Source organism: Achroia grisella, unplaced genomic scaffold, assembly GCF_030625045.1.
Source record: "Achroia grisella isolate CSIRO2021 unplaced genomic scaffold, CSIRO_AGI_Agris_v1 utg2946, whole genome shotgun sequence".
NCBI lineage: Eukaryota > Metazoa > Arthropoda > Insecta > Lepidoptera > Pyralidae > Achroia > Achroia grisella.
Genome location: NW_026712782.1, coordinates 880,917 through 907,268, shown reverse-complemented (window position 1 = coordinate 907,268; position 26,352 = coordinate 880,917). Strand labels below are relative to the sequence as shown.

The 26,352-nt window shown below is 33.3% G+C and overlaps 1 protein-coding gene across 1 annotated transcript in view; it reads left to right on the top strand.

Moving 5' to 3' along the window:
* The window catches only part of LOC131843268 (dynein heavy chain, cytoplasmic), a 52,523-nt gene that overhangs the window by 5,442 nt on the left and 20,729 nt on the right, over positions 1 to 26,352 (top strand). The window contains exons 13-57 of the mRNA XM_059191900.1: positions 327 to 526; positions 1,249 to 1,384; positions 1,476 to 1,582; positions 1,698 to 1,861; positions 2,444 to 2,549; positions 3,607 to 3,762; positions 3,894 to 4,073; positions 4,518 to 4,661; positions 5,022 to 5,167; positions 5,378 to 5,527; positions 5,615 to 5,707; positions 5,846 to 6,060; positions 6,340 to 6,466; positions 6,587 to 6,689; positions 7,085 to 7,307; positions 7,519 to 7,772; positions 8,024 to 8,233; positions 8,662 to 8,808; positions 9,069 to 9,241; positions 9,587 to 9,754; positions 10,225 to 10,390; positions 10,810 to 10,995; positions 11,108 to 11,290; positions 11,554 to 11,676; positions 12,017 to 12,176; positions 12,536 to 12,669; positions 12,993 to 13,116; positions 13,575 to 13,815; positions 13,898 to 14,012; positions 14,468 to 14,663; positions 14,939 to 15,027; positions 15,623 to 15,670; positions 16,903 to 17,012; positions 17,376 to 17,501; positions 17,984 to 18,161; positions 18,447 to 18,556; positions 19,080 to 19,197; positions 19,506 to 19,663; positions 20,093 to 20,219; positions 20,300 to 20,389; positions 20,663 to 20,822; positions 21,013 to 21,200; positions 21,508 to 21,634; positions 21,813 to 21,961; positions 22,317 to 22,510. Coding sequence (XP_059047883.1) covers positions 327 to 526; positions 1,249 to 1,384; positions 1,476 to 1,582; positions 1,698 to 1,861; positions 2,444 to 2,549; positions 3,607 to 3,762; positions 3,894 to 4,073; positions 4,518 to 4,661; positions 5,022 to 5,167; positions 5,378 to 5,527; positions 5,615 to 5,707; positions 5,846 to 6,060; positions 6,340 to 6,466; positions 6,587 to 6,689; positions 7,085 to 7,307; positions 7,519 to 7,772; positions 8,024 to 8,233; positions 8,662 to 8,808; positions 9,069 to 9,241; positions 9,587 to 9,754; positions 10,225 to 10,390; positions 10,810 to 10,995; positions 11,108 to 11,290; positions 11,554 to 11,676; positions 12,017 to 12,176; positions 12,536 to 12,669; positions 12,993 to 13,116; positions 13,575 to 13,815; positions 13,898 to 14,012; positions 14,468 to 14,663; positions 14,939 to 15,027; positions 15,623 to 15,670; positions 16,903 to 17,012; positions 17,376 to 17,501; positions 17,984 to 18,161; positions 18,447 to 18,556; positions 19,080 to 19,197; positions 19,506 to 19,663; positions 20,093 to 20,219; positions 20,300 to 20,389; positions 20,663 to 20,822; positions 21,013 to 21,200; positions 21,508 to 21,634; positions 21,813 to 21,961; positions 22,317 to 22,510 — 6,802 coding nt within the window. The remainder of the gene's footprint in view (positions 1 to 326; positions 527 to 1,248; positions 1,385 to 1,475; positions 1,583 to 1,697; positions 1,862 to 2,443; positions 2,550 to 3,606; positions 3,763 to 3,893; positions 4,074 to 4,517; positions 4,662 to 5,021; positions 5,168 to 5,377; positions 5,528 to 5,614; positions 5,708 to 5,845; positions 6,061 to 6,339; positions 6,467 to 6,586; positions 6,690 to 7,084; positions 7,308 to 7,518; positions 7,773 to 8,023; positions 8,234 to 8,661; positions 8,809 to 9,068; positions 9,242 to 9,586; positions 9,755 to 10,224; positions 10,391 to 10,809; positions 10,996 to 11,107; positions 11,291 to 11,553; positions 11,677 to 12,016; positions 12,177 to 12,535; positions 12,670 to 12,992; positions 13,117 to 13,574; positions 13,816 to 13,897; positions 14,013 to 14,467; positions 14,664 to 14,938; positions 15,028 to 15,622; positions 15,671 to 16,902; positions 17,013 to 17,375; positions 17,502 to 17,983; positions 18,162 to 18,446; positions 18,557 to 19,079; positions 19,198 to 19,505; positions 19,664 to 20,092; positions 20,220 to 20,299; positions 20,390 to 20,662; positions 20,823 to 21,012; positions 21,201 to 21,507; positions 21,635 to 21,812; positions 21,962 to 22,316; positions 22,511 to 26,352) is intronic.

Genomic DNA, 26,352 nt, shown 5'->3' with positions numbered 1-26,352 from the left:
ATTAAAAAATCATTTATATATCTCAGTCTCATTCTACCGCCAAACAGCTTGCTTTGTTTGTTGTGTTTATGTAGAGCCAAATTAGACAATGAAATTATAGTATAAAGAAGAATGAATAACAAAGAAGAAAAACAATGCAGGCATTCAGCTTGTTTCTATATATAGGATGAGATATGTCACTGAAATTGCTGTGTACTACTCTACTAGCAACTTATCGTAGTCCTCAGGAATACATTAAAGCTTACTACTCATCATATCTATTCCCCACGATTGCCACTTTCCAAGTAAGCTTAGTACTAAGCATTATGGCCATGTTTGTTTGCTAGATCGCGTCGAAACCCGTATCACAGCTCATCTTCGCGACCAACTCGGAACCGCCAAGAATGCCAACGAGATGTTCCGTATTTTCTCCCGTTTCAATGCGCTATTTGTGCGGCCGCACATTCGCGGCGCCATCCGCGAGTACCAAACTCAACTCATACAGAGAGTGAAAGATGACATTGAAACCCTGCACGAGAAATTTAAGGTATTTGATAAACATTTCGTGTAACTTAACATATTTTGTAAAACTCAATCAAAATTAATCCTACATTATTTTCATATTTTTCTCAGTGTGAATTACTTCCGAAAATCCTTGTGATTGAATGAAATTATGTCGGCATTTTCACACTATTTGTCTAGGCAATTTTTCCGCAACACGGAACATTTATATTAGCATTTTAATAAGAATTATACACATATCTGTAAGTAAATGTTTCAAACTATAACATTGCGAATGAATATAATCTCTATTTATTATTTTAAATATGGTAATGGTAATTTATAATATAAAGCAATGTCAATTATAAACAGAATTCAACATATCATTGTTGCAGCCTTTTATATTTCATTGTGAAACGCGTCATTTCGCACATCCGGTGTTCAACTGCATGTGTCCTGACTACGAGCCACATATATTGGAAGTAATATAGTGTAACATGTTATTCCTCGTGTCCTTTTCCATGGCACGTCTTCTAATTCTCCGAATTCTAGCCTGTTCACATGCTTTTCTTAGCGGAAACTGCGCGACAACGATGTGTATATTTACTGTCTTTTACCACCTACCATATAGTTCTCAAACACATTTTGATTATGCGCGAAATGTCGTTACAGGCTATGTATATCTGCCGACGGCTTTTCTGTTCCAGCTAATGCTTTTGGAACTTTCAATGCCTTTGTGTATGTCACTATAGTACTATAATATTACAGGTTCAATATCCGCAATCGAAATGCAGCCGTCTCTCCTTAGTACGTGACCTACCGCCCGTTGCTGGATCCATCATTTGGGCAAAGCAGATTGATCACCAACTCACTGCTTATTTAAAAAGAGTTGAAGATGTTCTTGGTAAGTTCATACACAACAATATAGTGTTTTTTCACTATACTAATATTTAGCGTATTCAATTATTATATTATATTTTTGTTTTCTTCGGTAGGCAAAGGTTGGGAAAACCACATTGAAGGTCAAAAATTGAAAGCTGACGGCGATAGTTTCCGACTTAAACTGGACACACAAGAAGTATTTGATGATTGGGCCCGCAAGGTATATATATATATTATTTTAGGTTTATAATATGTGTTCCTTCAAATTTATTGTAATTTGACTTTGATTTGTCCACAAACTAGTATGAAAATAATTATCGCGTTAATCATCACAGGTACAGCAACGTAACCTCGGCGTGTCTGGGCGTATCTTCGCCATAGAATCTGTACGTGCTCGATCCAGCAAAACAGGCACCATACTGAAATTGAAAGTTAACTTCCTACCTGAAATTATAACCCTATACAAAGAAGTCCGCAACTTGAAAAATCTTGGATTTAGGTAAATATAGATTCGAAACCATATATGATTTAAAAAATAAATAGTATAGTCACCTTTGTTCCCTCGATAAATTGCAGTCTAAAGTAATAAAATTTTTGTGATTATTTCATTCTTTAAAATTAAAACTAACATAACACATTGGACCATACATTTAAATAGCCCATAGGGTACTTTTAACTGAATCCCTCAGACGTAATATTAAACTAGTTAATAATAATTATGTATGTAAAATTAATACTGGTTTGCAACCTTATGCATGTGGTGATATAGGACATATTAATAGATATGTACTATAAAGTCAATGGATCTCTTCATTTATATTGAAGATTTAATAAAACCCCTTACTATAGGTAATAATAATGGTCACAAATACCGCATATTATCTTAAATCATATTATAAAGGATAAATGTATTGACTATCATGGATTGCTATTAAAGAATTTAAATAACACGTTTAAATAACAAACGGATTTCTGCTACAAAATTATACTATTTTTTTTCTTATGGCGCATGTTAATTATAACTTATAAACATGTTTACCTCATTATACAATATGTGAAATAATAATGTTATTTATTTTAGGGTGCCACTGGCTATAGTAAATAAAGCTCATCAGGCCAACCAACTCTACCCATTCGCCATCTCGCTCATTGAAAGTGTACGCACTTACGAGCGAACTTTAGAGAAGGTATGTATTATAAACTTTAGTTCAATCATTTATTAATTAACAAACATTATTTACTCACAGTGTTCAAGCACCACTTTACACTATAATGAGTTGGCACATGAAAGAAACTTCACATATTTTAACAATAATTTGTTACTATCAATATAAACAGACAAAAGTTCTTTGTGTGAGATCACTAACACATGCATTTTTATTTATGCAGCTAAATAATAGGAATCATACAAAGGTAGATCAACTATATGCTGCATGATTCCCATACATGCTTTAGCTTATTATTTCAATCGCAAAATGTTTTTATTTATGTATTGTATTCAGTTGGTTAATAAACCAAGTGACGTTTAAACCAATTGAAGTTCATTTAACGGAATAAAAAGTATTTCCTTTACAAAAACGAACTGTAAAAACCATATTCAGAATAGAGTATTTGTAAAAAGTACTTTAACAAATAATTGTAGTACATAACAATATTTAATCTAAAAATCTGTTGTTATACGATGTCCTGAGAAATTACTGAATTATAACTTAGACCTTTTTAATCATCTATAAAAGTATATTAAAATTATCATACAAAGGCTATGAAATACTTATGCTCTATTTAATATCAAATTGTATTTACCAAGTACTATAGACACCAATTGCATTTTTTATTTGCAAATATAGTATGTTGTACACTTGCTTAAAATTTTTGGCCGTATGTATAATTTGCTTTGATTATCATTTCCAAATATATTGACAACTTCATAATTTTAATGGAGTGATTATGTTATGTAATATATTAATTATGATATCTAGAATGCACGAAAACAATATTTATTTTGCTTCTTCTTTCTCCAGTATTACACTAGAAAGTATTATATGAGAATTGTAAATGTAAATTTTAAATTAGCTTAATTTTTAAACTTATGTTAAAACACAACTGTATGTACATTCTCCCCAATTTTTACATTCGTGGGTCGCGCTTTGTCATGTTATAGTTACTATGCTTCCTTACATAAATGTATTTGTGTAATTTCTCTTAAATTAATGATGTTATAATTAAGTTATATGTACCTTCCAGATTCGCGATAAGGCTTCGATCATCCCATTAGTTGCTGGTCTTCGGCGCGACGTACTGAACCAGGTGTCTGAGGGCATGGCGCTTGTCTGGGAATCCTACAAGCTGGACCCTTATGTACAAAGACTCAGCGAGGTTGTGCTACTCTTCCAAGAAAAGGTATACTTCTTTTAAAGGTCTTATTATTGGACATTAGATATATGAATGATATTTTGTTGACACAATTATACATAGAAGTGTACAAAATCAATTGAACATATTCGTTTTTAAGTGTTTAATTGATTTGTTAGGTGGAGGATCTCCTGGCAGTAGAAGAGCAGATCTCAGTAGACGCGCGGTCTCTGGAAACGTGCCCGTACTCTGCTCAGAGCCTGGCAGACATACTGAGCCGCCTGCAGCGCGCCATCGATGATTTGTCACTGCGCCAGTATAGCAACCTGCACCTCTGGGTCCAACGCCTCGATGAAGAGGTTAGTTTAGTGTTTTGTGTAATATATTAAGTAATTTAAAAACATTTTAAAGAAATAATTCGAATATCTGATGCAATCAAGCTCACAGTGCCATCTAGCCCCAAGCTAAACAGAACTTGTATTATGGCAATTACACAATGATATAATAGATACATACATTTTTTTTTTAATTCATACATTATATACATAGTAAACACCCAAGCCAATAGTAACAATCATACTCATGTCTGAGTCGTGCGAGGAATTGAACCGGTAAGTAAAGTAGGTCGGAAATAAGGTGATGTTCTACACCGCTAAAACACCGAGACCGTCTTATATATCTATGCAACTAGAGTGCCTTAACTTGTCATTAAACTAATCTGAGTGTGGTGGATAAACTTCTAAAATAATTCTATTCCCATTAGATTACCATCTTGGTGTTTAATCTTCTTTACATGCATGTAGGTTGAAAAAAGCCTTGCTGCTCGTCTACAAGCCGGTGTAGAAGCCTGGACTGCCGCCTTGTTAGGCAAGAGTAACGAAATGGATCTGTCAATGGATACATACTCGCCAGCTGAACCCACTCACAAGCCAGGCGGTGAACCTCAGGTACCGAATAATTTTATTTATAATTAACTGATTAATAATAATAATAACTTTATTCATTACTGACCAATAGAATATATTTTTAGTAGAAATGGTGATAGGTTATTTAGTTACACAGTGATAATAGAAGGAATTATGTAGGGAGTAATCTGAATTATCATAATCAGATAGATTGTGTACCATCTATAGGAGGAGACTAGAGCTTTAAGAAGTGTCATGTATTCATCATATAATGTATGGATGTTATTGGAACAAGTGTAGATTTTCAATAAACCTCTCAATTCATATATTATTCTCATTCAATTTAACAATTGTGGTTAACATTAGTATGTTGTAATTATTACTTATAATTTGTCCCAACAGATTGCTCGTGTAGTGCACGAGGTGCGTATAACCAACCAGCAAATGTACCTGTTCCCATCACTTGAGGAGGCGCGTTTCCAACTCATGCGACAGATGTTTGCGTGGCAAGCAGTTGTCACTAGCCAACATCGTCTTCAAAGCACCAGGTATATTAACTTTCTTATTGATATAATAATCTTGGTACTACATAAATATTTTATTTATAATGTGTTTAATATGTTTATGGAATTGATACTTTGTACATTGTTATTCATTATTTTACGAAAAACAATCTATGATCTAGTTGTTGCATAGTTATAGGGTAACTGTAATCCTCCATTGGGAGTAGGTTATAAACGTTTTTGTATTAATTATAGATATCAGGTGGGTGTCGCTCGCGCCCAAACGGCTACATACAGAAATCTTCTGACTAAACTTCCTGGAGGTTCGTCACCACTCGAAAATGCATACGACGCCATCGAACAAAAGATATCGCAAGTTCGCGAGTATGTCGATGAGTGGCTACGGTATGTACATTCTACATAGAATTGTATATGTTCTTCTTTATTTAATGGTTTCGCAAATAAATTTAATCTTTCTTTTATCCATTATAGTTACCAAGCTCTGTGGGATCTTCAACCAGAAAGCTTGTATGGTCGTCTCGGAGAAGACATCACTTTGTGGATAAAGTGTCTGAATGATATCAAGTTAGTGATATTCATATTATTTTTATTCCGGTATACTGTTCTGTACTGTGCCTATTCCCTGGCGATATGTAGATATTTTTGTAACCTGTCAGGTCTTTTCCATGAATAGAGCATAATAAGTATGCAATATGTTATCAGGAAGTCGCGTACAACGTTCGACACGTCGGACACGCGTAGAGAATATGGACCAGTGGTCATCGATTTCGCGCGCGTTCAGAGCAAAGTCGCACTCAAATATGACGCTTGGCACAAAGAGGTGCTTGGCAAATTCGGCGCTCTGCTTGGCGGCGAAATGGTCACCTTCCACTCGCAACTGGCTAAGTCACGCAACCAGCTTGAGCAGCAGACTATTGGTAAATATACTTTTCCTTGTCCATCATTCATCTACGTAAGAATCTTATGTCGTATACAAGGTATATTGTTGTTGTGTATGAAATTTATATAAAAATTGTTTTATTTGTTATAAATCGTTATTATTCATATTATGTCATAAATTACAATACTTGTTTCATAACAAAGTTGAAATTATATGTTAACGTAATGATAATGTGTCATTACCCTCCATAATAAGTTTCACATACAGGATTTATATAAAAAGACGAAACTTAATATCTTGTTAATTATGACCACAGAAGCGGCATCGACCAGTGACGCCGTTTCTCTAATCACTTACGTACAGCAGCTAAAGAGAGAAGTTCTGGCATGGGAGAAGCAAGTCGACATATATAGAGAGGCTCAACGTATCTTGGAAAGACAAAGGTAAAGTAAATTCTCGATTGACTGAATTCATGCCTCTTTTAATATTCTTATCCCATCATTTCTAGAATATTTTTGCCACGAAATCGATTCAGAAGTCTAATATGTTCAATATTGTTACAGATTCCAGTTCCCAACACAATGGCTTCATGTAGATAACATTGAGGGTGAATGGAGCGCTTTCAATGAAATTATGCGCCGTAAGGATTCCTCAATTCAGACCCAGGTGAGTTATGAAATATATCTAGACTTTAAGTCTTTTTCTGTAGTGTATCTTAAAATTACTAAAATATTGTTAACAAAAGTTAAAAAATGTTATCTTTGCAATAATTTATAATTATAAACTACATATCTATAATCAAAATTAAATACTGCTTAAGGACTTATTCTTGCACCACTAAAATTTTATTACTCTCTGTTTGTCTCTTATCCTTTATCGTACATTTTTACTATAGTGTTTATCAAATAAACAATATAGTAAAAATAGTGTGTACTTTGTTCAAATAAGTATACTGCTTGGTACCAACGAAGTTTATTGCTTCAGCCAAAATAGTACAGTCCTATGATCAATGAACACTTTTCAATAATATCCTTTATTTATTATAATTTGAATTTTTTTAGGTTGCATCCCTCCAACAAAAGATCGTAGCCGAAGACAAGGCGGTCGAAGCGCGTACCTTGGAGTTCCTCACTGAATGGGAGCGCAGCAAGCCTACCGATGGCTCGACAAGACCAGAGGACGCTCTGTCTAGGCTCCAAGCAATGGAAACCAGGTACACGAGACTAAAAGACGAGAGGGACAACGTAGCAAAGGCTAAGGAAGCCCTAGAACTACATGATACAGGTAATATTGAAATATTTAATTTTTGTTATGTATTCAATGTTCTCAATTTTTCTTTATAACTTTCTAACTGATATTTATTCACAATTTAAACATTCACTGTCATAAATTCTTGCATGAAGAATCTTATACATATAAACATTATTCATGTTCACAAAATTTGTAAACTTTTGAATTTCATTACAATCTTTAAGTCTAATATTTGTTGTCACAGGTAGCTCAGTAAACAATGAGCGTATGACCGTTGCTTTAGAGGAATTGCAAGACTTACGTGGTGTTTGGTCCTCGCTTAGTAAAATATGGACCCAAATTGATGATATTCGAGAGAAGCCGTGGCTCTCCGTACAGCCAAGGAAGCTCAGGCAACAACTGGAAGCTATGTTGACTGAACTTAAAGATCTACCAGCTCGACTCCGGATGTACGATAGCTATGAGTATGTACGGAAATTGCTGCAGTCTTACACAAAGGTAAAATACATATATATTGCTATATAATCATTATATCAATTTATATAAATGTTACAGTTATAGTTACTAAGTTATAATATTAGAATAGGATACCGTTACTATCGCGAACACAGCTCATCAAGAAAACAACCTTTTTTCACACTATCTAGTAGAAGTAATCACGAGCTTCAGTATGAACACATTAAATGTGCCCACTGTTACATCTATATCCTATCACATATAGTCTGCAAATTTTCTTCTACTGTGACCAGGTGAACATGCTGATAGTGGAACTGAAGTCAGACGCACTGAAGGAGCGCCACTGGAGACAACTATGCCGCGCTCTCAAGGTGGAGTGGTCACTGTCTGAGCTGACCCTTGGCCAAGTGTGGGATGCTGACTTGCTCCACAACGAGCACACCGTCAAAGACGTGGTCTCTGTTGCGCAGGGAGAAATGGCTCTTGAAGAATTCTTGAAACAGGTACATTAAATTTAAAGAGTGAAATCATAGAGAATGGTGCCATAACATCTTGGTTCTCAATAATCGTATTTAATGAGGGGTACAACGAGCGTCACATAACAACGATCTCTCTGGCCTCTTCACATATACTGTCTCAATAGAACTTACTGATCTTAAATTGTCATATAAGCACTCACTAAATTTAAATAGTAACACATTTATCTTGAAGGATTTAACTGTATATATCACCACTTTTTGCACATATTTTGTATTTGAAAATTTTTGAACATAATTAATATTATTCAATATAGAAAACTCTATATTATGTTGACGGTCGCAGAGGGGTGTACGGAAAAACATTATTCATGTATTCAATACAAATTGTAATAAACGAATAGATAGATAATCGAACAATTCATTGGTACTGATACTAACAACAATTATTATAGGTGCGCGAATCATGGCAGAGCTATGAATTGGACCTCATCAACTACCAGAACAAATGCAAAATCATTCGTGGCTGGGATGATCTCTTTAACAAAGTCAAGGAGCACATCAACAGCGTCGCTGCAATGAAACTCTCGCCATATTATAAGGTATTGTATTCAATTTACTCTTCATTCTAATTAGCTATGTCTCTTTCTTATACCCTTACAAATAATTTCGTATTTCGTAATGAATATAATAATTTATCTCTTTTCTATTCATTAGCAATAAAGGGCAGGAAAAAAATCAAGTGTATGTGTGTGTTTTACTTTTAAATAGAATCTTCAACCACAGTTAGTTAGAATAAGCTCTGTGTCATCGTAGGACATAGTCAATAACCACTTTAATACGATTTAAATTTAATGTGTAGGTATTTGAAGAAGAAGCATTAACCTGGGAAGAGAAACTGAACCGCATCAATGCGCTGTTCGATGTATGGATCGATGTGCAGCGCCGATGGGTCTACTTGGAAGGTATCTTCAGCGGTTCAGCTGATATAAAAACTCTATTGCCTGTTGAGACTAGCCGCTTCCAAAGCATCAGGTAATGTCATTTCCAATTATTTATATAAGATAAATAAGTTTATAATTGAATGCTAAAGTAAAATTATATATTGCAATAACATCCTTCATTTGGCTTTGAAAATTATAGCCATTGCATACCACTATTATTGCATAATTATTTTATTGGATCAAACAATGAAGCAGGAACTATTATTCTGATTAAAGTTCTGAATGTATATAATAGGTAATCGATATCCTGAACTTGATAACAGACATGGTAAAAGGACTAAGTGTATTGTCGCACTTCTTTCTCCTACTTCATCATTACCTTTTATTATATCTCTGATTATAAATGTTAGAATTATGGATTGATTATTTTTTTTAGCTCTGAATTCTTGGGCCTTATGAAGAAGGTGAGCAAGTCGCCGATGGTAATGGACGTGCTAAACATTCCGGGAGTACAACGATCTCTGGAACGACTTGCTGATTTACTCGGCAAAATACAAAAGGCTCTCGGTGAATATCTCGAGCGGGAAAGAAGCAGTTTTCCAAGGTATGTACTAAACTACTACAAAGAAATTTATCATCTGACTTTATATAAGTGTACCCTGCTGAGTAATAAATATACACAGATTCTTATTATCTCTGTGCTACTTTTTTTTATAATATTCTTCTTTCTTTCTCTTATTCTTTATTTGAAAAATGTGATAACGAAATTAAGATCGGATAGGCGATTCCCGGCGGTAAGACTGCCCCTGCCATGTTGAATCACATATTCAACATGGCAGGGGCGTCTTACCGCCGAGAATCAGAAATGTGTGAATTCGAAATGTCAATTGTTTCATTTGCTACAACATGGACATTTAATAAAGTCTTTGATTTCCTCATGTTTCTAAAATCTTAAATCTTTATAATAATATATTTTGCATTGTTTTAACTAAATGTCATTATAAATAAAACGTCTATTAATACTTGCAAAATAATCTAGCTGATTTGGTACTTATACTATAAATATGACTACAGGTTTTATTTCGTGGGAGACGAAGATCTGCTGGAAATCATCGGTAACAGCAAGAACATTGCGCGCCTACAGAAACATTTCAAAAAAATGTTTGCAGGCGTTGCCGCTATCATATTGAACGAAGACAACACAGTTATTAACGGCATTGCGTCCCGCGAGGGCGAAGAAGTAAGTTAAAACAACCATCCTATAAGTATCTACTAATAGGATGATGTTTTACTTTTTAATGCTATATTATATTATATTATCGACTTTTTAATGTTCGTCTCAATTTTATAATGTTTAAAGTGAACAATCTGTTATTCCACCTGATTTATTATTACCCGCCCCTATAGACAAAAACAGTAAATTATACATATAGGATGACGTCGAAGAATACTTTTGAGGGCAGTAAATATTGTATCGATAATACACATAAATTGCCAATTAGAAATCCCTAATATCTGTCAAGTAGCTGCTCCGCTACGTATTGTCACTTAGTAATAAAAATATGGATATGATGATATCTGCCCAAGTAATATTAAACTACTATTACTATTTATATCTCAATAGTATAAATGTATCATTTTCTATACTATTTTTTCCAGGTGTATTTCTTGTCCCCTGTGTCCACTATAGAGAATCCAAAGATCAACTCGTGGTTGTCTATGGTGGAACGCGAAATGCGCATGACTCTTGCGTGCCGGCTTAAAGATGCCGTTGGAGACGTAAAACAGTTCAAAGACGGGAATGTAGACCCGCAGAAGTTTATAGATTGGTGTGACAAATATCAAGTAAGTATTATGAAATTAATTTTTATAGTAATCAAAGGAGTAAAAATTATTTCATAATTTTATTATTAAACATTGAGTAAAATTAACTAAAGTAAACCTTATAAATAAATAGGCCCAGATTGTGGTACTGGCTGCTCAAATTCTGTGGTCAGAAGACGTAGAAGCCGCACTTGCAAGTGGCGGCGGAGACGGCTTGAAGCGAGTTCTGGCTCATGTAGAGAACATGTTGAATATCTTAGCTGATTCCGTACTACAAGAACAGCCGCCCCTGAGGAGAAGGAAACTTGAACACTTGGTTTGTATTATGTTATGACTAGATCTTTAACAGTAATCTCCAATATCGGAGTATGTATATTGATAACATCTATAAAACAAATATGATATAACCAGGTGAATCTTTAACGAAGCTGATATGGCAAATAAAATAAGAAAAGCAAATGCCCGCAATTTTTCTAATCAGACTTTATACTATCAATTAGAGACTTACTATCAATCACACTACCTTTTTCATTCTGTCACTGACTAACTATACATCTCAATAAAATTATTTCAATCTAGATAAACGAGTTCGTCCATAAGCGTACAGTGACACGTCGACTGATCGCATCCGACGTGAATAGTCCACGCTCCTTTGAATGGCTCTGCGAAATGCGCTTCTACTTTGATCCCAGAAACAATGAGGTAAGTCAGACCATGACCTTGACCATGCATACATCTTGTTAAAATAAATTCTTTTTAATGTTATTGTTTACCTCTTTTTGTCGAAACTGATAATAATATAAGTGTTATTTTTCTATATATTACACCTTATTTATTATATTAGTCTAATTAGGCTAGTCTAAAATTAACAATTGCTACTTTTGTATTAATTTGTTTTTTGTATTACTTTTGTATCATCTACTTCATTTTTTTTATAAAACTACAGCAACTGCATTACCCTAAAACTCATGTGATGTCTTAGTAACTCTGATCTCTCTTTACAATCCCATCAGCAGTCTAATAAGAATTTCATAATGGACAGGTACTGCAACAGCTGACTATTCACATGGCAAATGCTAAATTCCTGTATGGCTTCGAATATTTGGGCGTACAAGATCGGCTCGTACAGACCCCTCTCACTGACCGCTGCTACCTTACTATGACCCAAGCTTTAGAAGCTAGGCTTGGAGGATCTCCATTTGGTATGAAATTTCCTTTCTACGTTTTGTTTGTGATTGTTATTCCAACAAACATTTGAAATAAAATCAACAGCCTATATCTACTCCAGTCTGTGAATTGTTACTTTAATATTGTTAATATATTCATTTAGTAAAATATTCTAAATACAAAATAATATAACATTTCTCAATAATATACAGAATAACTGTTTTTCCCTTAAATTTTTCGTTTAATTTATTTTAGAATGGAATTTACTTTAAGTTCTTTAATAAGTGATAGAAGTTCCAATTTATAAGTGTACTTTCATAGAATTTGTTCTCCATTATGTTATAGTAATATATTAGTTCTAACAAAATAATTAAATTTTGAAACCTGCCATTAGGTCCTGCTGGTACGGGTAAGACCGAATCGGTGAAGGCTCTTGGTAATCAGCTCGGCCGCTTCGTGCTAGTCTTCAACTGTGATGAAACATTCGATTTCCAGGCTATGGGTCGTATATTTGTCGGTCTTTGTCAGGTGAGTACCATTTTAATTAATTTTTTTCTCATGTTATGTATATTACCATGTTAATATTATTCTCAAATTTTTAAATCATTTACTTAAATATCAAATTCTCTTTATAGGATACTATTTTCAAAATAATATCAAAATATAACTATTTAAATAACCAATATTTTATAAGTATACAGTTACGATATTTGCAATGACAACACATTTACGCAATTCCCGTGCATAGACTGGCAATAATTTAAAAGTCTTAATGCTATTAAGAAAATTATAAACTTTTATGTAGGCACTGAATTTTATACATATTTACATGTAGATTATATTAAATATAGGTGGGTGCATGGGGTTGTTTCGACGAGTTCAATCGTCTAGAAGAGAGAATGTTATCGGCCGTGTCCCAACAAGTCCAGACAATTCAAGAGGCACTCAAGAGCCACCAGGAAGGCGATAACACAAGTAAATAACATTACTTACATCTATTAAATTATATTTCCTCAAGAACAGAATATCTAGTCTGAAGCATATTCTAAAACACATCTAATACCCATTGAGATAAATAGAAACAAGAACTCTGCACTGTAACTAAAATCGTATAATTCATAAAATATTTTTATTCCTAAACTAGGAAGAATATTATTTTATGAATTAAATTTAATAGAATTCTGAATACAGCTTTTTCATAAATTTTCTGCTCACGTATTCTTGTATTATTTCATTGTAAAAAAACCGAAATGTACGTTTTATTCATCTATTCATCCTAATCATTCTATCTATGGTATATCTATGGACATGCATTTTGATGTATACTTACATATATATATATTTACCTCCGAAGCCGGGCACAGTTGTAATGTATCAATAACTTTTTCTTATGTGTTCCTAAATTATAGATAAACTGTAACGAAATATTGCAGGTAAATCCATCACAGTAGAACTCGTTGGCAAACAAGTACGCGTGAGCCAAGATATGGCAATCTTCATAACAATGAACCCTGGTTATGCTGGCCGCTCCAACTTACCAGACAACTTGAAAAAGTTGTTTCGAAGTTTAGCCATGACTACTCCAGACCGGCAGCTCATTGCTGAAGTGATGCTCTTCAGCCAAGGATTCAGAACTGCTGAAAAATTGGCCTGCAAGATAGTACCATTCTTCAAGTGAGTACATTCATACTACAGCAATTACTGTTTAGTTTTTATTAATCTTTGAATTATTATAATAAATTACTTTTTGTTATAGACTATGCGACGAACAACTGTCGAACCAGTCTCATTACGACTTTGGCCTGCGCGCTCTAAAATCTGTGCTCGTCTCCGCCGGAAACGTCAAAAGAGATCGCATACAAAAAATTAAGGTAATTTCTATTAAATTTAAACTATTTGATTGAACCATTACGTAATATAATAGACTCATAATAAGATATGTCGTCATGACAGTAATATCAATTTCAGGTTAAAGTACTTGTCATTATACAAGCGATAAAAAAGTGCTTCTACAAACTCTTACTTTCTGTCGGAGAAGTTTAAACTTTATAGTATTTAACATCTGATCTGATCTTTAGCTGCTAATTATAAAGACCTTTTAAATGATTTGTAAATACTAACACTTTTTTTTTTTATTTAGAGGCAGTCCTTAATTACTTATTTACTATCCCTAGCATTTACAAAACTAGAGAGTATATCAGTAGAATATATTTTACCATAATCTAATGAATTATGTAACTCGTATTACAATAATGACAGATAGTAAAGGTCTTATTGAATTTTCCTTCAGTATTGTATTTCAAAAACTTGTTTTTTTTTTATATAGGAGAACCTAATTGAACGCGGCAACGAAGTACCAGACGAAGCGTCTATAGCTGAGTCCCTGCCTGAACAAGACATCCTGATACAATCGGTGTGCGAAACTATGGTACCCAAGCTGGTAGCTGAGGATATACCGCTGCTGTTCTCATTACTCAACGACGTGTTCCCTAATGTTGGATACACACGAGCTGAGATGACTGGTATGTTTGTAAATATTACTCTATAATAGAATAGCGACTATAAAATAATTTCGATTAAAAATTTTAATACGGCCTCGATGGTCTAGATGTTTATCAGGTACAAATAAATAAGCTTACTGTGAAGCTTATTTATTTATACATGTAAATACAATTGGTATTACAAAATAGTATGTATTCGAAACTAGGCTTTTAACTAAAATGATATTGTACTGTTTACAATACATAAAACAAGAGTTTTGAATGCTTCAGCAGTAATTTTTATCTTTGTGTTGTAGGCCTTAAGAATGAAATTCGTGCTGTTTGCGCTGAAGAATTTCTTGTATGTGGTGAAGGCGACGAACAAGGCTCTACATGGATGGAAAAGGTATGTCACTAAGTAGTGTGTATATTAATAGATACGTGTTAGTGTATTTATTTTATTTTAAGTATTATGTAATCATTCAAACTAAAAGCATTAAAGTATTCTAGGTGTCTATCTGAGTAAATCACCTCATCGATGATCTTTTCATAAAAGCACTGTGTCCAATACACGAGTTTATAGCACATTGTTTTTGAGATTATCATTCAATTATCATATAATAAATTCATTCCTAACAAAAGGTGAAGGTACTTTTTGTATAAATAATTGAAATAATAAAATAAAATTAACATTATTATTTTTATAAATTGAGAACATTTAAGTATTTTATTATACATACTAATATCATACAATATGACGTGATCATAACAGTTTAACATATTATTTGCTTTATCATTATGATCTTGTAATGTGATTGTGATTTACTCGTAATTTTTCCAATAATATAAATTTAAATTAAAAAAACTCAATCATTGGTACTTTTCTTATTATACTTGTAGTTTACAAGTTATAAATCACAATCCCAATACAAACGAGAACCGATAACATACGGTAGTACGTGAATACATACGTTTCATGCTAACCCGCTAACGGCACGTAGAGGCTGGGCGCTGCAACGCGCGCGCAATACAGTACCTGGATCGACAAGGTGAGTGCAGGTCGCCGGCTCTGTGGCCTCATCGCTCTGTGTTCTCTGTGCTACTTCACAACTAGATTATATACTCTTTTATGTGGAATAATTTCTCTATTGGCGCTATTTTTGTAATAGGTATAACACCAATTCTAAGCAAAGAAACCATTCCATAAAGAAAGATCCGTTAAATTATTGAATGGTTTTTTCTTTTATCAAAATATAAGCAACTAGAAAGAATTGTTTTAGAGCACCTACTAAAAGTGATTCTTTATTAAAATGAAACCCGAAAGAAGTAGTGTTTATTCACTGATTTGAAATATGAAAGCTACAAATGAATATATTAAGAATCAAAATGATAGCACCTATTTGGAAAAGCGTACTTTCAGCTAATAACATAATGTACCTCAAAACTATTTTGTAGATTTATTAATAAAAAGTGACTGTTGAAATAAAATGATATAATTAAAATAAACTAACACTATACACACACAAACTAATTTCAATCTATTAAATTACATTTTTTATTGTTATAGTTTTCAGCTGTATAATTTCCGCCAAAATTTTCCTATAAATATTATGGACTGTATAATTTATTGTTCTTCAGGTTTAGATTCAATCATTCCATACATTGATCTATTAAACAAAATAAACGATGATTTGTTAACAGTACTGTATATTGCTTGGGTGTTTTATCAGTTATTTCGTCTATATTATAATAATTGTGAACTCCAGCTTCCTCCACATTATGTTAATTTTCCACTTTGTCACCATTTCAGAGTTATCATTATATTAGATTTTCTTGTCAATTTCTTATTTGTTACTTTGCTGATGTTATGTGTATAGCTACTGTAAAATAACTTCACATTCTGTACAAATCTTTAAGGCGTGGGATATTTTATGTATATACTTTGGTAAAGGTATTTTTAATGCTAGATATATCTCCAATAATTCATCCCTTATTTAGTATCTAATTCAGACAAATCAAAGTAATAATAATAATGACACTTGTCAATTTTGCTTCTTAATGTACAGTTTTTTATAGTTTTATTTCTAGTAAGCGTCGTTATAAGACATATTTTATTAGATATATTTAGACATATTTTATTACATTCTATTAGTGTGACAACTTGAAAACAAAGAGGCACGCTTTCACTGCAAAGCTCCTTAAATTGATTATGCAAGCAAATGGCACAAAATTATTATTTTTAACAGCTAATGCTGCCATATTTATAAGTATTTATATATAGGTGCTCCAGTTATACCAGATATGCAAATTGAATCACGGCCTGATGATGGTGGGTCCGTCTGGAAGTGGCAAATCTACTGCCTGGCGTGTGCTGCTTAAAGCTCTAGAAAGGTATGATATTAATAGTTACAGTAAAAATATTACTAACTTTGTCGTTAGTTTTTTCTTAATATTTGGAGTGACGACAAATTTTGAAAGCATGTCTCAAAATTTTATAAAGCAATTAGTTGCCCAAAATATTACGAATGTATATTTTCTGTATGCATGGCAAACCTATGTATCTACGGGTTGTGATACAAAATGTTAATATGTCAGTATTAAGTCCCATAACGAGTCCATAATTTAACATCCTATATTATAAGAATTTGGCAAGGAATACAATTACACTTTAATCATTATTTTATTAATCACTGTTACTATTTAAATAATAAATGGAATGAAATGATGCAGGAATAACCAGTTAAACTTTTCCAGATTTGAAGGAGTTGAAGGGGTGGCACATGTGATTGACCCGAAGGCTATGTCAAAGGAGACATTATACGGTGTCCTCGATCCTAATACTCGTGAATGGACTGATGGTCTATTCACACATATACTCAGGTAATAATAAGACTAGTAAGAAGTCAGATATTAAGAAAACTGTAGAAAAGGTACTTCATGTACACTGACTTTCACTGAAATTAAATATTCGTACAAAATACAATTTAACTTTTATATGTGTCTTTTAAAATTAAATATATTGCTAATAAGTCTGCATAGATTACTTTTATCTCACTATTGGTCACTTGCCTCTAAGCAACTTTAAATGAAATATGATAGTGAAATAAAAGAATGCGGAGGTATGATATATTAGTCCTCGTGAATAGGAACGCTTAAATTATATCATTGATGTCACGATGATAATCGTGGTGCTGTTCATGTATATAGGAGGCGACTGCCATGGGTGGAACATTAGCTTGTTTGTTATTCCACTTCATAAAAAAAAAATATACAGCTAACAAAAATTTCAAAGTATAAACTAAAATCTAAGTTCAATATATTATGTTTCCACCAATTTATAACAATCATGATATATCAAATAGGAAAATAATCGACAACGTTCGCGGTGAGATCAACAAACGTCAATGGATTATCTTTGATGGCGATGTGGATCCAGAGTGGGTGGAGAATTTGAATTCGGTGCTCGATGATAACAAGCTGCTCACGCTGCCCAACGGCGAGCGGCTTTCGCTTCCACCCAACGTGCGGGTTATGTTTGAGGTAAATAGCTTTTCATAGACTATATAGAATATAAGGACTATGAATAGTTACGATGATATGTGTCCATTTCAAAATACTTTAGTTGCAATGAAAACTTTATTAATATTAAAATAAACTATGAATAATGGGGTATTAAAAATATATAGATATTGCTGTTATATTACAAAGGGTAGTTGTATTATTTTTAATGTTTATAGTAGTTTTCATCTCTTACTTTATAGAATCACAAAGTTTATAATATTTATATTATATTCACTTCTTAATAACTTTTCGTTTTTGCTTTAGGTGCAAGATCTAAAATATGCCACTTTGGCAACAGTATCGCGTTGCGGAATGGTGTGGTTCTCGCAGGATGTGTTAACTACAGAAATGATCTTTGAAAACTATCTGATGAGGTAAATACGAGTATAGTACTGATACTAATCATTAAAGGTATTTGAAATTAATAATTAACTGTGTCAGTTACATGTCCTTAAGTTTCTTATACTTTATTTACAAATGGTGTAATTTCCACTGTTTGCATACAATATTATGTACTAGCTGTACCCGCGACTTCGTCCGCGTCGTAAAATAGTGACCTTGACTAAGAAATGAAAAAAATATTTAAAGACCTAACCCAATAAAAGCCAAATGAAAAAGTTTCATCGCTTCATCTCCAAAAATGACGACACTTCCATACATAACTCTTTCAACCCCTTATAAGCCTTCCATCGCATTCAAAAGTAGCCTATGTCCTTTCTCAGGGTATAGACTATCTGTGTACCAAATTTCATTTAAATCGGTTCAGTAGTTTTGGCGTGAAAGCGAGACAGACAGACAGAGTTACTTTCGCATTTATAATATTAGTAAGGAAGTAAGGATTAAGTAATAAGTCATTTCTCAATTTTCTTAACGTAATATTTTTGTTTCATTTCTTAGGCTAAAGAACATTCCTCTAGAAGATGGAGAGGAGGATTCCTTCAGTATCGTAATGGCCGCCCCGACTGCAGGTGGTGATCAAAATGCAACTGAGAACATTCTCTCCCCTGCATTACAGGTGAAGTACTAAATTTTGTATCCATGTGTCCTTATTTTCATAGTGTTAAAATTTTAACGGGACCTGATTTAGTAAAATCGTATACAGTAATAGTTTTATAATTTTCTTAAAAAAAGCAAAAAAACTTTATAAAAAACCCGTGTGTTATCATTACAATAAGGCTCCATTATACTATTGGTTCCTTATCATCTTGTTTGATTTGAAGTAAATGACATTGCAATTTTATCAGAATCTTACTTGACACCAAATTGAGGTATAACAGAAATCGGAAATTATTGTATAACATAGCTTTATATTATGACATTTAGACCCAACGCGACGTAGCCATAATCCTCCAACCGCTGTTCTTCAGCGACGGATTAGTGGTGAAGTGCCTGGAGCATGCCGCAACTCTCGACCATATTATGGACTTCACGCGGCATCGTGCACTCTCGTCGCTGCATTCCATGCTTAATCGTGGTGTCAGGTAATACTATAAACGTAACTTTACATTAGTAAGTACGGTCAAATTCGAAAATACATTAATTTAATACTGGTCAAAAGATAACGATCCTGTGCTATTTTTGTGACGCATCACTAGTATAAACATAGATACATCACTATTAGAAATGAACAAACAGCTACTAACAATATCTCCTACACAAACGCTGTGTTCATCATCCCTCATATTTTATTCACATAGCTCCTATTAAAAATTCACTTCTAACTTCCTTTTTACCTCTTTCATCCCTATCCACATACCTTACGTTATGATGCTACAAAAGCAGTCACAAAAAGATACGCCAAACAATTCATACAAACGGCTGGTCAAAAAACCGTAACCATAACCATCCTAATATATATGAAAATATAACTAAGCTATACTTAAATTATAAGTTATTTAAATGTATTTCAGGAATATTCTTGCATACAATCGGCAACATCCTGACTTCCCTATCACCAATGAACAACTGGAAGCATATGTTCCTAAATGGCTTGTATACTCCTTACTGTGGTCATTCTCTGGTGACGCTAAACTAAAGGTAAAATTTTGAATTGCTATACTACTTAACAAATTTCAATTTCGTTGTAACTTTACTAAGAAGTCATGTTTTTATTTCAGGATCGTAATGAATTAGGAGACTTCATAAGATCAGCCAGCACTATGCCATTGCCTAACTGTGGACCTAATCAACATATCATCGATTTTGAGGTATTACTTCTTAATATTGGGATAGAAAGTACATATTTTATAATACTACCTAATGTGTATCATTACCATACACAAATAAGTATATTCTATGTGGAATAAATAAGATGTTATATATTCTTGTTATATACACCACAATGGAAACGTACTAATTTAATACTACACTGCACACGGTAATCAATTTATATGAGACCAACATGTGTTTCGCCAATATATATTTTTTATTTTAGAAGTACAAGCAGTGCAAGTTGTTAATAGAATATGTTATGTTGTTAGGTGTCGATAACCGGCGAGTGGGTGGCGTGGTCGGCGAAGGTGCCGCAAATAGAGGTGGAGACGCACAAAGTGGCGGCGCCCGATGTTGTGGTGCCCACGCTGGACACTGTGCGACACGAAGCCTTGCTCTACACATGGCTGGCTGAGCACAAGCCACTTGGTAAATTTCTTTCCTAATACACCTTAGCTTATTGGAACCGAATAAAAATTAAATTAATAAGCTGACATCGAGAATACTCACTTGGTCTAAAATGCATATTACTAAAAATTTCCTTACTTCACTATGATAGTACTTATAAATGAAATCTCATATGTACTATGAACTACAATATCTCTATTTCTTTGTATAGTACTATGTGGCCCACCGGGATCTGGTAAAACAATGACGCTATTCTCGGCTCTGCGAGCTCTACCTGATATGGAAGTCGTCGGCCTGAACTTCTCCTCTGCCACCACTCCCGAGCTGCTACTTAAAACGTTCGATCATTATTGCGAATACAGAAAGACGCCTAATGGAGTAGTGCTCGCACCTGTACAGGTATTAAATAAAAACAATTAAAATCTAGTTGGAGAAAGTGAAACAAACTTACATTAGTTATCTCCCAAAAATTGAAAAAAAACTTGCAGTGCTGTGGGTTCATAATACCTGACAACATTAATTACACATTAGTTAATACGTTCTTTTCAAAATGATGCAGTTGTAATACATGCCAAATCAAAGTTATTTATATTTTATTTTCGCTTATTAGACACAATAAACAAAACACTGTCAGTGCAACCAATTACCGCCTTGTTTTTGTGTAATTAATAATATATAGCTATCAAAATATAACCATCATTTGTAGCTGGGCAAATGGCTGGTGCTATTCTGTGACGAAATCAACTTGCCGGATATGGATCAGTATGGCACACAGCGCGTTATTTCATTCCTGAGACAGCTGCTTGAACACAAAGGCTTCTACAGGGCAAGCGGTGAGTAAATTTAAATGCAACTCATCGTTTATTAAGTTTATCATAATATGTTTTAATAACACTTGCAAATATAGAGTTATGTATCTCGAACTATTGTCATCATTTAATCTCTCATTTGGTTATTGCGTGATTTTAATAGAGTACCTTCAATTTTTGTTTAATTTTATTTTGTGGACAGATCACTCGTGGGTGCACCTAGAGCGGATTCAATTCGTAGGCGCGTGCAACCCGCCCACGGACCCGGGCCGCAAGCCGCTGTCGCATCGGCTACTGCGGCACGTGCCTGTCATATATGTCGACTATCCCGGGGAGACGTCGCTCGAACAGGTCTCTAAATACCAACATATACTAACTACTAAGTAACACCCAGAGTAGTACACATTGTAACATATACATTATGTCGTTCCTTGCACACACATCTTTTTCCAAAAAGCCGCTTGTTCAATATAGATAAATACTAGCTGTGCCCACACTTTCACCCAAAATTTATAAGCTATATGTTATTCTGACGTATATAGGGTATATTCTTGTAAAGTTTCATTAAAATCCAATAGGTTTTGCGTGAAAGAGCAACAAACATCCGACCATTTATCTACACTCACAAACTTCCGCGTTTCTAATATTCTTTTGTAACAGTAAACATGTTATTATAAAAATAATTAAATTATATCAATATTTTCAGATTTACGGTACATTCACGCGGGCGATGCTCCGCATGCAGCCAGCTTTGCGTGGATACGCGGAGCCACTGACGCAGGCGATGGTGAAACTGTACCTCGCGTCGCAAGAACGGTTCACACAAGATATGCAACCGCATTACGTGTACTCGCCCAGAGAGATGACTAGATGGGTGCGCGGTATTTGCGAGGCTATCAGGTCTAGTACACATTGATTGCATTTTTCATATTCATTAGCATTTTTAGGGTTGGTTGTTGTTCGAGGAAATAATTCCTTGTCTATATCTCAGCTACTTATTCAATATTATAATGAGCAGTCATAATTGTTCACTAGTCGTGGATATGTACACAGGGCTGATGTAGCTTTTTAACCAACTCAAAAAAGAGACATGTTTTCTGTATTTATATGTAATGTAATAGTATTAGCACAGATAACATAATATTACATACAGATACCCCATCCCATACAAGAAAATGGTTCCTTCCTAACTCGGGCTATTCTTCGGGCTATTTTATTTCGCCACCGTAGCCGCTAGATGTCGCTAGATCTGAAGCAGTTCGGATTACTAGTGGGTGCTTAGTAACAAAGCATGAAAATAGATGGCAGTGAATTCAGTCTACATGACATCTGTTTTGCAAAGATATGTATATAATAGATATGTAGGTAACTGTATCGTGTACCTCATTAGGGACGATTCAAGATTCAATGTAAATGTGTAGGTATAATATTGTTAGCCGACACTCTGCAGATATGGCTTATGTGCCAATGTATATACCTATTGTGTTATGGTTTATTTTACATTCCATGCCTATTTTTTTTGATATGTTGTAACGCGTCTGCGCTATACGTATAGCCCGATTTTGATACTTTTATACTCGTACGTATCCAAATCGCTATATCTTATATATAAATTTTGTATCACAGTGTTAGTTGCCATATTTCTCCCACATTTTGATGAAATTTGATATGTATACTTGCCAGGTCTGAGGTAGGGTTGTTATCTATTTTTTAAACCCCTAAGTCACAGGGGTGGCCTACCCCGAAAAAATATTTTTTTGTATTATGGACAATTTTTTATTTATTTATAATGTTACATTGAAAATACATACACGCCAAAATTTTCACCCGTCTTTCACCAACCCCTATTTTTAATAGCGATATTCTTACAAATATTATAAATGCTAAAGTAACTCAGTCTGTCTGTTTGTCTCGCTTTCACGCCAAAACTACTGAACTGATTTAATTGAAATTTGGTAGACAGATAATGTAGACCCTGAGAAAGGCTACTTTTTAATGCGAAAAAGTATTGAAAGGGGAAATGAAAGGCTATATGAGGATATCGTAATTTTTAAAGTCAGATCTTGTAAGATTAAGTGAACAGGGTCGGTCTAGGTTTTTCATTATTAGAAATGTGTAACGGGGTAACACGTTATTTAGTGCGATATATTATAAAATTTAACGATATTATAATGATGTCACTTCGACACTCATTGCCTTACTACTATATCGTCCGTTAGTCGCGAACTTTCTGGAAACACGAGAGGCGCGCTCCTATTGGTCGGTCGGCGGTAGCGCGTATGAGTAGATGAAGTAGACGAGTCTCACGGCGCCGCAGCGTAAGTACTTACTATACATACGTAGTATACATATGGGTATTACAAATGTTTTTATTACTAGTAATATTACTCTGTTATCTAAGCAAGTAATGTGTGCTTATTTTGAACTTGATAACATTCTGAATTACTCGTATATCTTTCAATATCTTTAGCGGTATAAACCAGGTTATGTACTACTACTAGTATTGTTAGTGAGGGATAAAGTTGATGAACAAAAATAAAACAATATTCGTATTAAAAATATATTCATCTAATATTAGATATATATATATGATATATCTATATATCTATCTACCCATCTATAAGGGGTTTCTTTGTTATGTACCTACATTAAAAAATACTTTTTGAAATGTATGAAAGAAACGTATTGTATGAAATTTTTGAAATGTGTGAAATGTATGTTAATTTTTGAAATGTATGAAAGAAATGTATTGTATGAAATTTTTGAAATGTATGAAATGTAAGGACCTACATTAAAAGATAATTTTTGACATGTATGAAATGTATGAAAGAAATGTATGTACCTACATAAAAAGTTCATTTTTGAAATGTATGAAATGTATGAGATGTATGAAAACAATGTATGTACCTACATAAAAAGTTCATTTTTTAAATGTATGAAAGAAATGTATGTACCTACATTAAAAGATAATTTTTGACATGTATGAAATGTATGAAAGAAATGTATGTACCTACATTAAAAGATAATTTTTGACATGTATGAAATGTATGAAAGAAATGTATGTACCTACATTAAAATATAATTTTTGAAATGTATGAGATGTATGAAAGAAATGTATGTACCTACATAAAAAGTTCATTTTTGAAATGTATGAAAGAAATGTATGTACATTAAAATATAATTTTTGATGTATGAATGTATGAAAACATGTATGTAAAGTTCATTTTTGAATGTATGAAATAAATGTATGTACCTACATTAAAAGATATTTTTGACATGTATGAAATGTATGAAAGAAATGTATGTACCTACATTAAAAGATAATTTTTGATGAAATAATATTTTATAATTTTTGAAATGTATGCACCGTCCAATAACAATACACGTTAAACATCATACCACAGAGTCATACGCAAGTTAAAAACAAACTGCTATGATATTAATGAGAAAGGAAAATCAACTTTATGGTATTCGAGTTAGGGTCGATTTCTCTCTTTTTTTTAAACTATTTTAATCTTACCAGTTGCCAGTATTCGAAGACAGCTACGATTCGTACTCGATATTTTAAATTATTATGTAATCGATTTTTCAGTACAAATGTAAATAACCAACGACACTAATAATGTACTACTATATTCCGTTCTTTGAAACGGAACACTGCTATAATACAAAATAATGAAAATTTACTGTTCACAACGACTCATTAAAAGCATCATCGAATAATGCGCTGTAATAAAATCCTGTTATCGATTATTAAAAAAAATCGATAATACATATATTTATTTTTAATATGACAACACTTCATACATAAGTATTATTGGAAATAGTATTATTTGCTTGTTCGGCTATTTTTAATTTACTTAAACTTTTTTTATATGTTTAATTTACAATAATAATATATTTAGTGCTTATTATTGGAAAATATAAAAAAGACATTTAATTAGGCCGATACAAATGACAACAATGCCATCTATGAAAGCATTTTGAAAACATTGAGCCCCATATTAGCACTGATTAAAGTGTAATTAAGTACTGGAAAATAACAAAATGAGTAAATATATGAAAATTACTTTTCTAAACGCATTATTTCATTTTAACATGTATATATAACTTTTTAAAAATTGATTAAACATTTTTGAAAACACAGTTTTGTTTTTTAAAACGTTTGCAAAACTATGAAGAATTCCATCGATACCAATCACGCCATCTATATGCCACTTTTAGCAATAATAATGGCTACTTCCTCATTGAGTGCCACTGCCAACATATACTAACTACTAAGTAACACCCAGAGTAGTACACATTGTAACATATACATTATGTCGTTCCTTGCACACACATCTTTTTCCAAAAAGCCGCTTGTTCAATATAGATAAATACAGCTGTGCCCATTTCACCCAAAATTTATAAGCTATATGTATATATATAGGGTATATTCTTGTAAAGTTTCATTAAAATCCAATAGGTTTTGCGTGAAAGAGCAACAAACATCCGACCATTTATCTACACTCACAAACTTTTTCTAATATTCTTTTGTAACAGTAAACATGTTATTATAAAAATAATTAAATTATATCAATATTTTCAGATTTACGGTACATTCACGCGGGCGATGCTCCGCATGCAGCCAGCTTTGCGTGGATACGCGGAGCCACTGACGCAGGCGATGGTGAAACTGTACCTCGCGTCGCAAGAACGGTTCACACAAGATATGCAACATTATCTCGCCCAGAGAGATGACT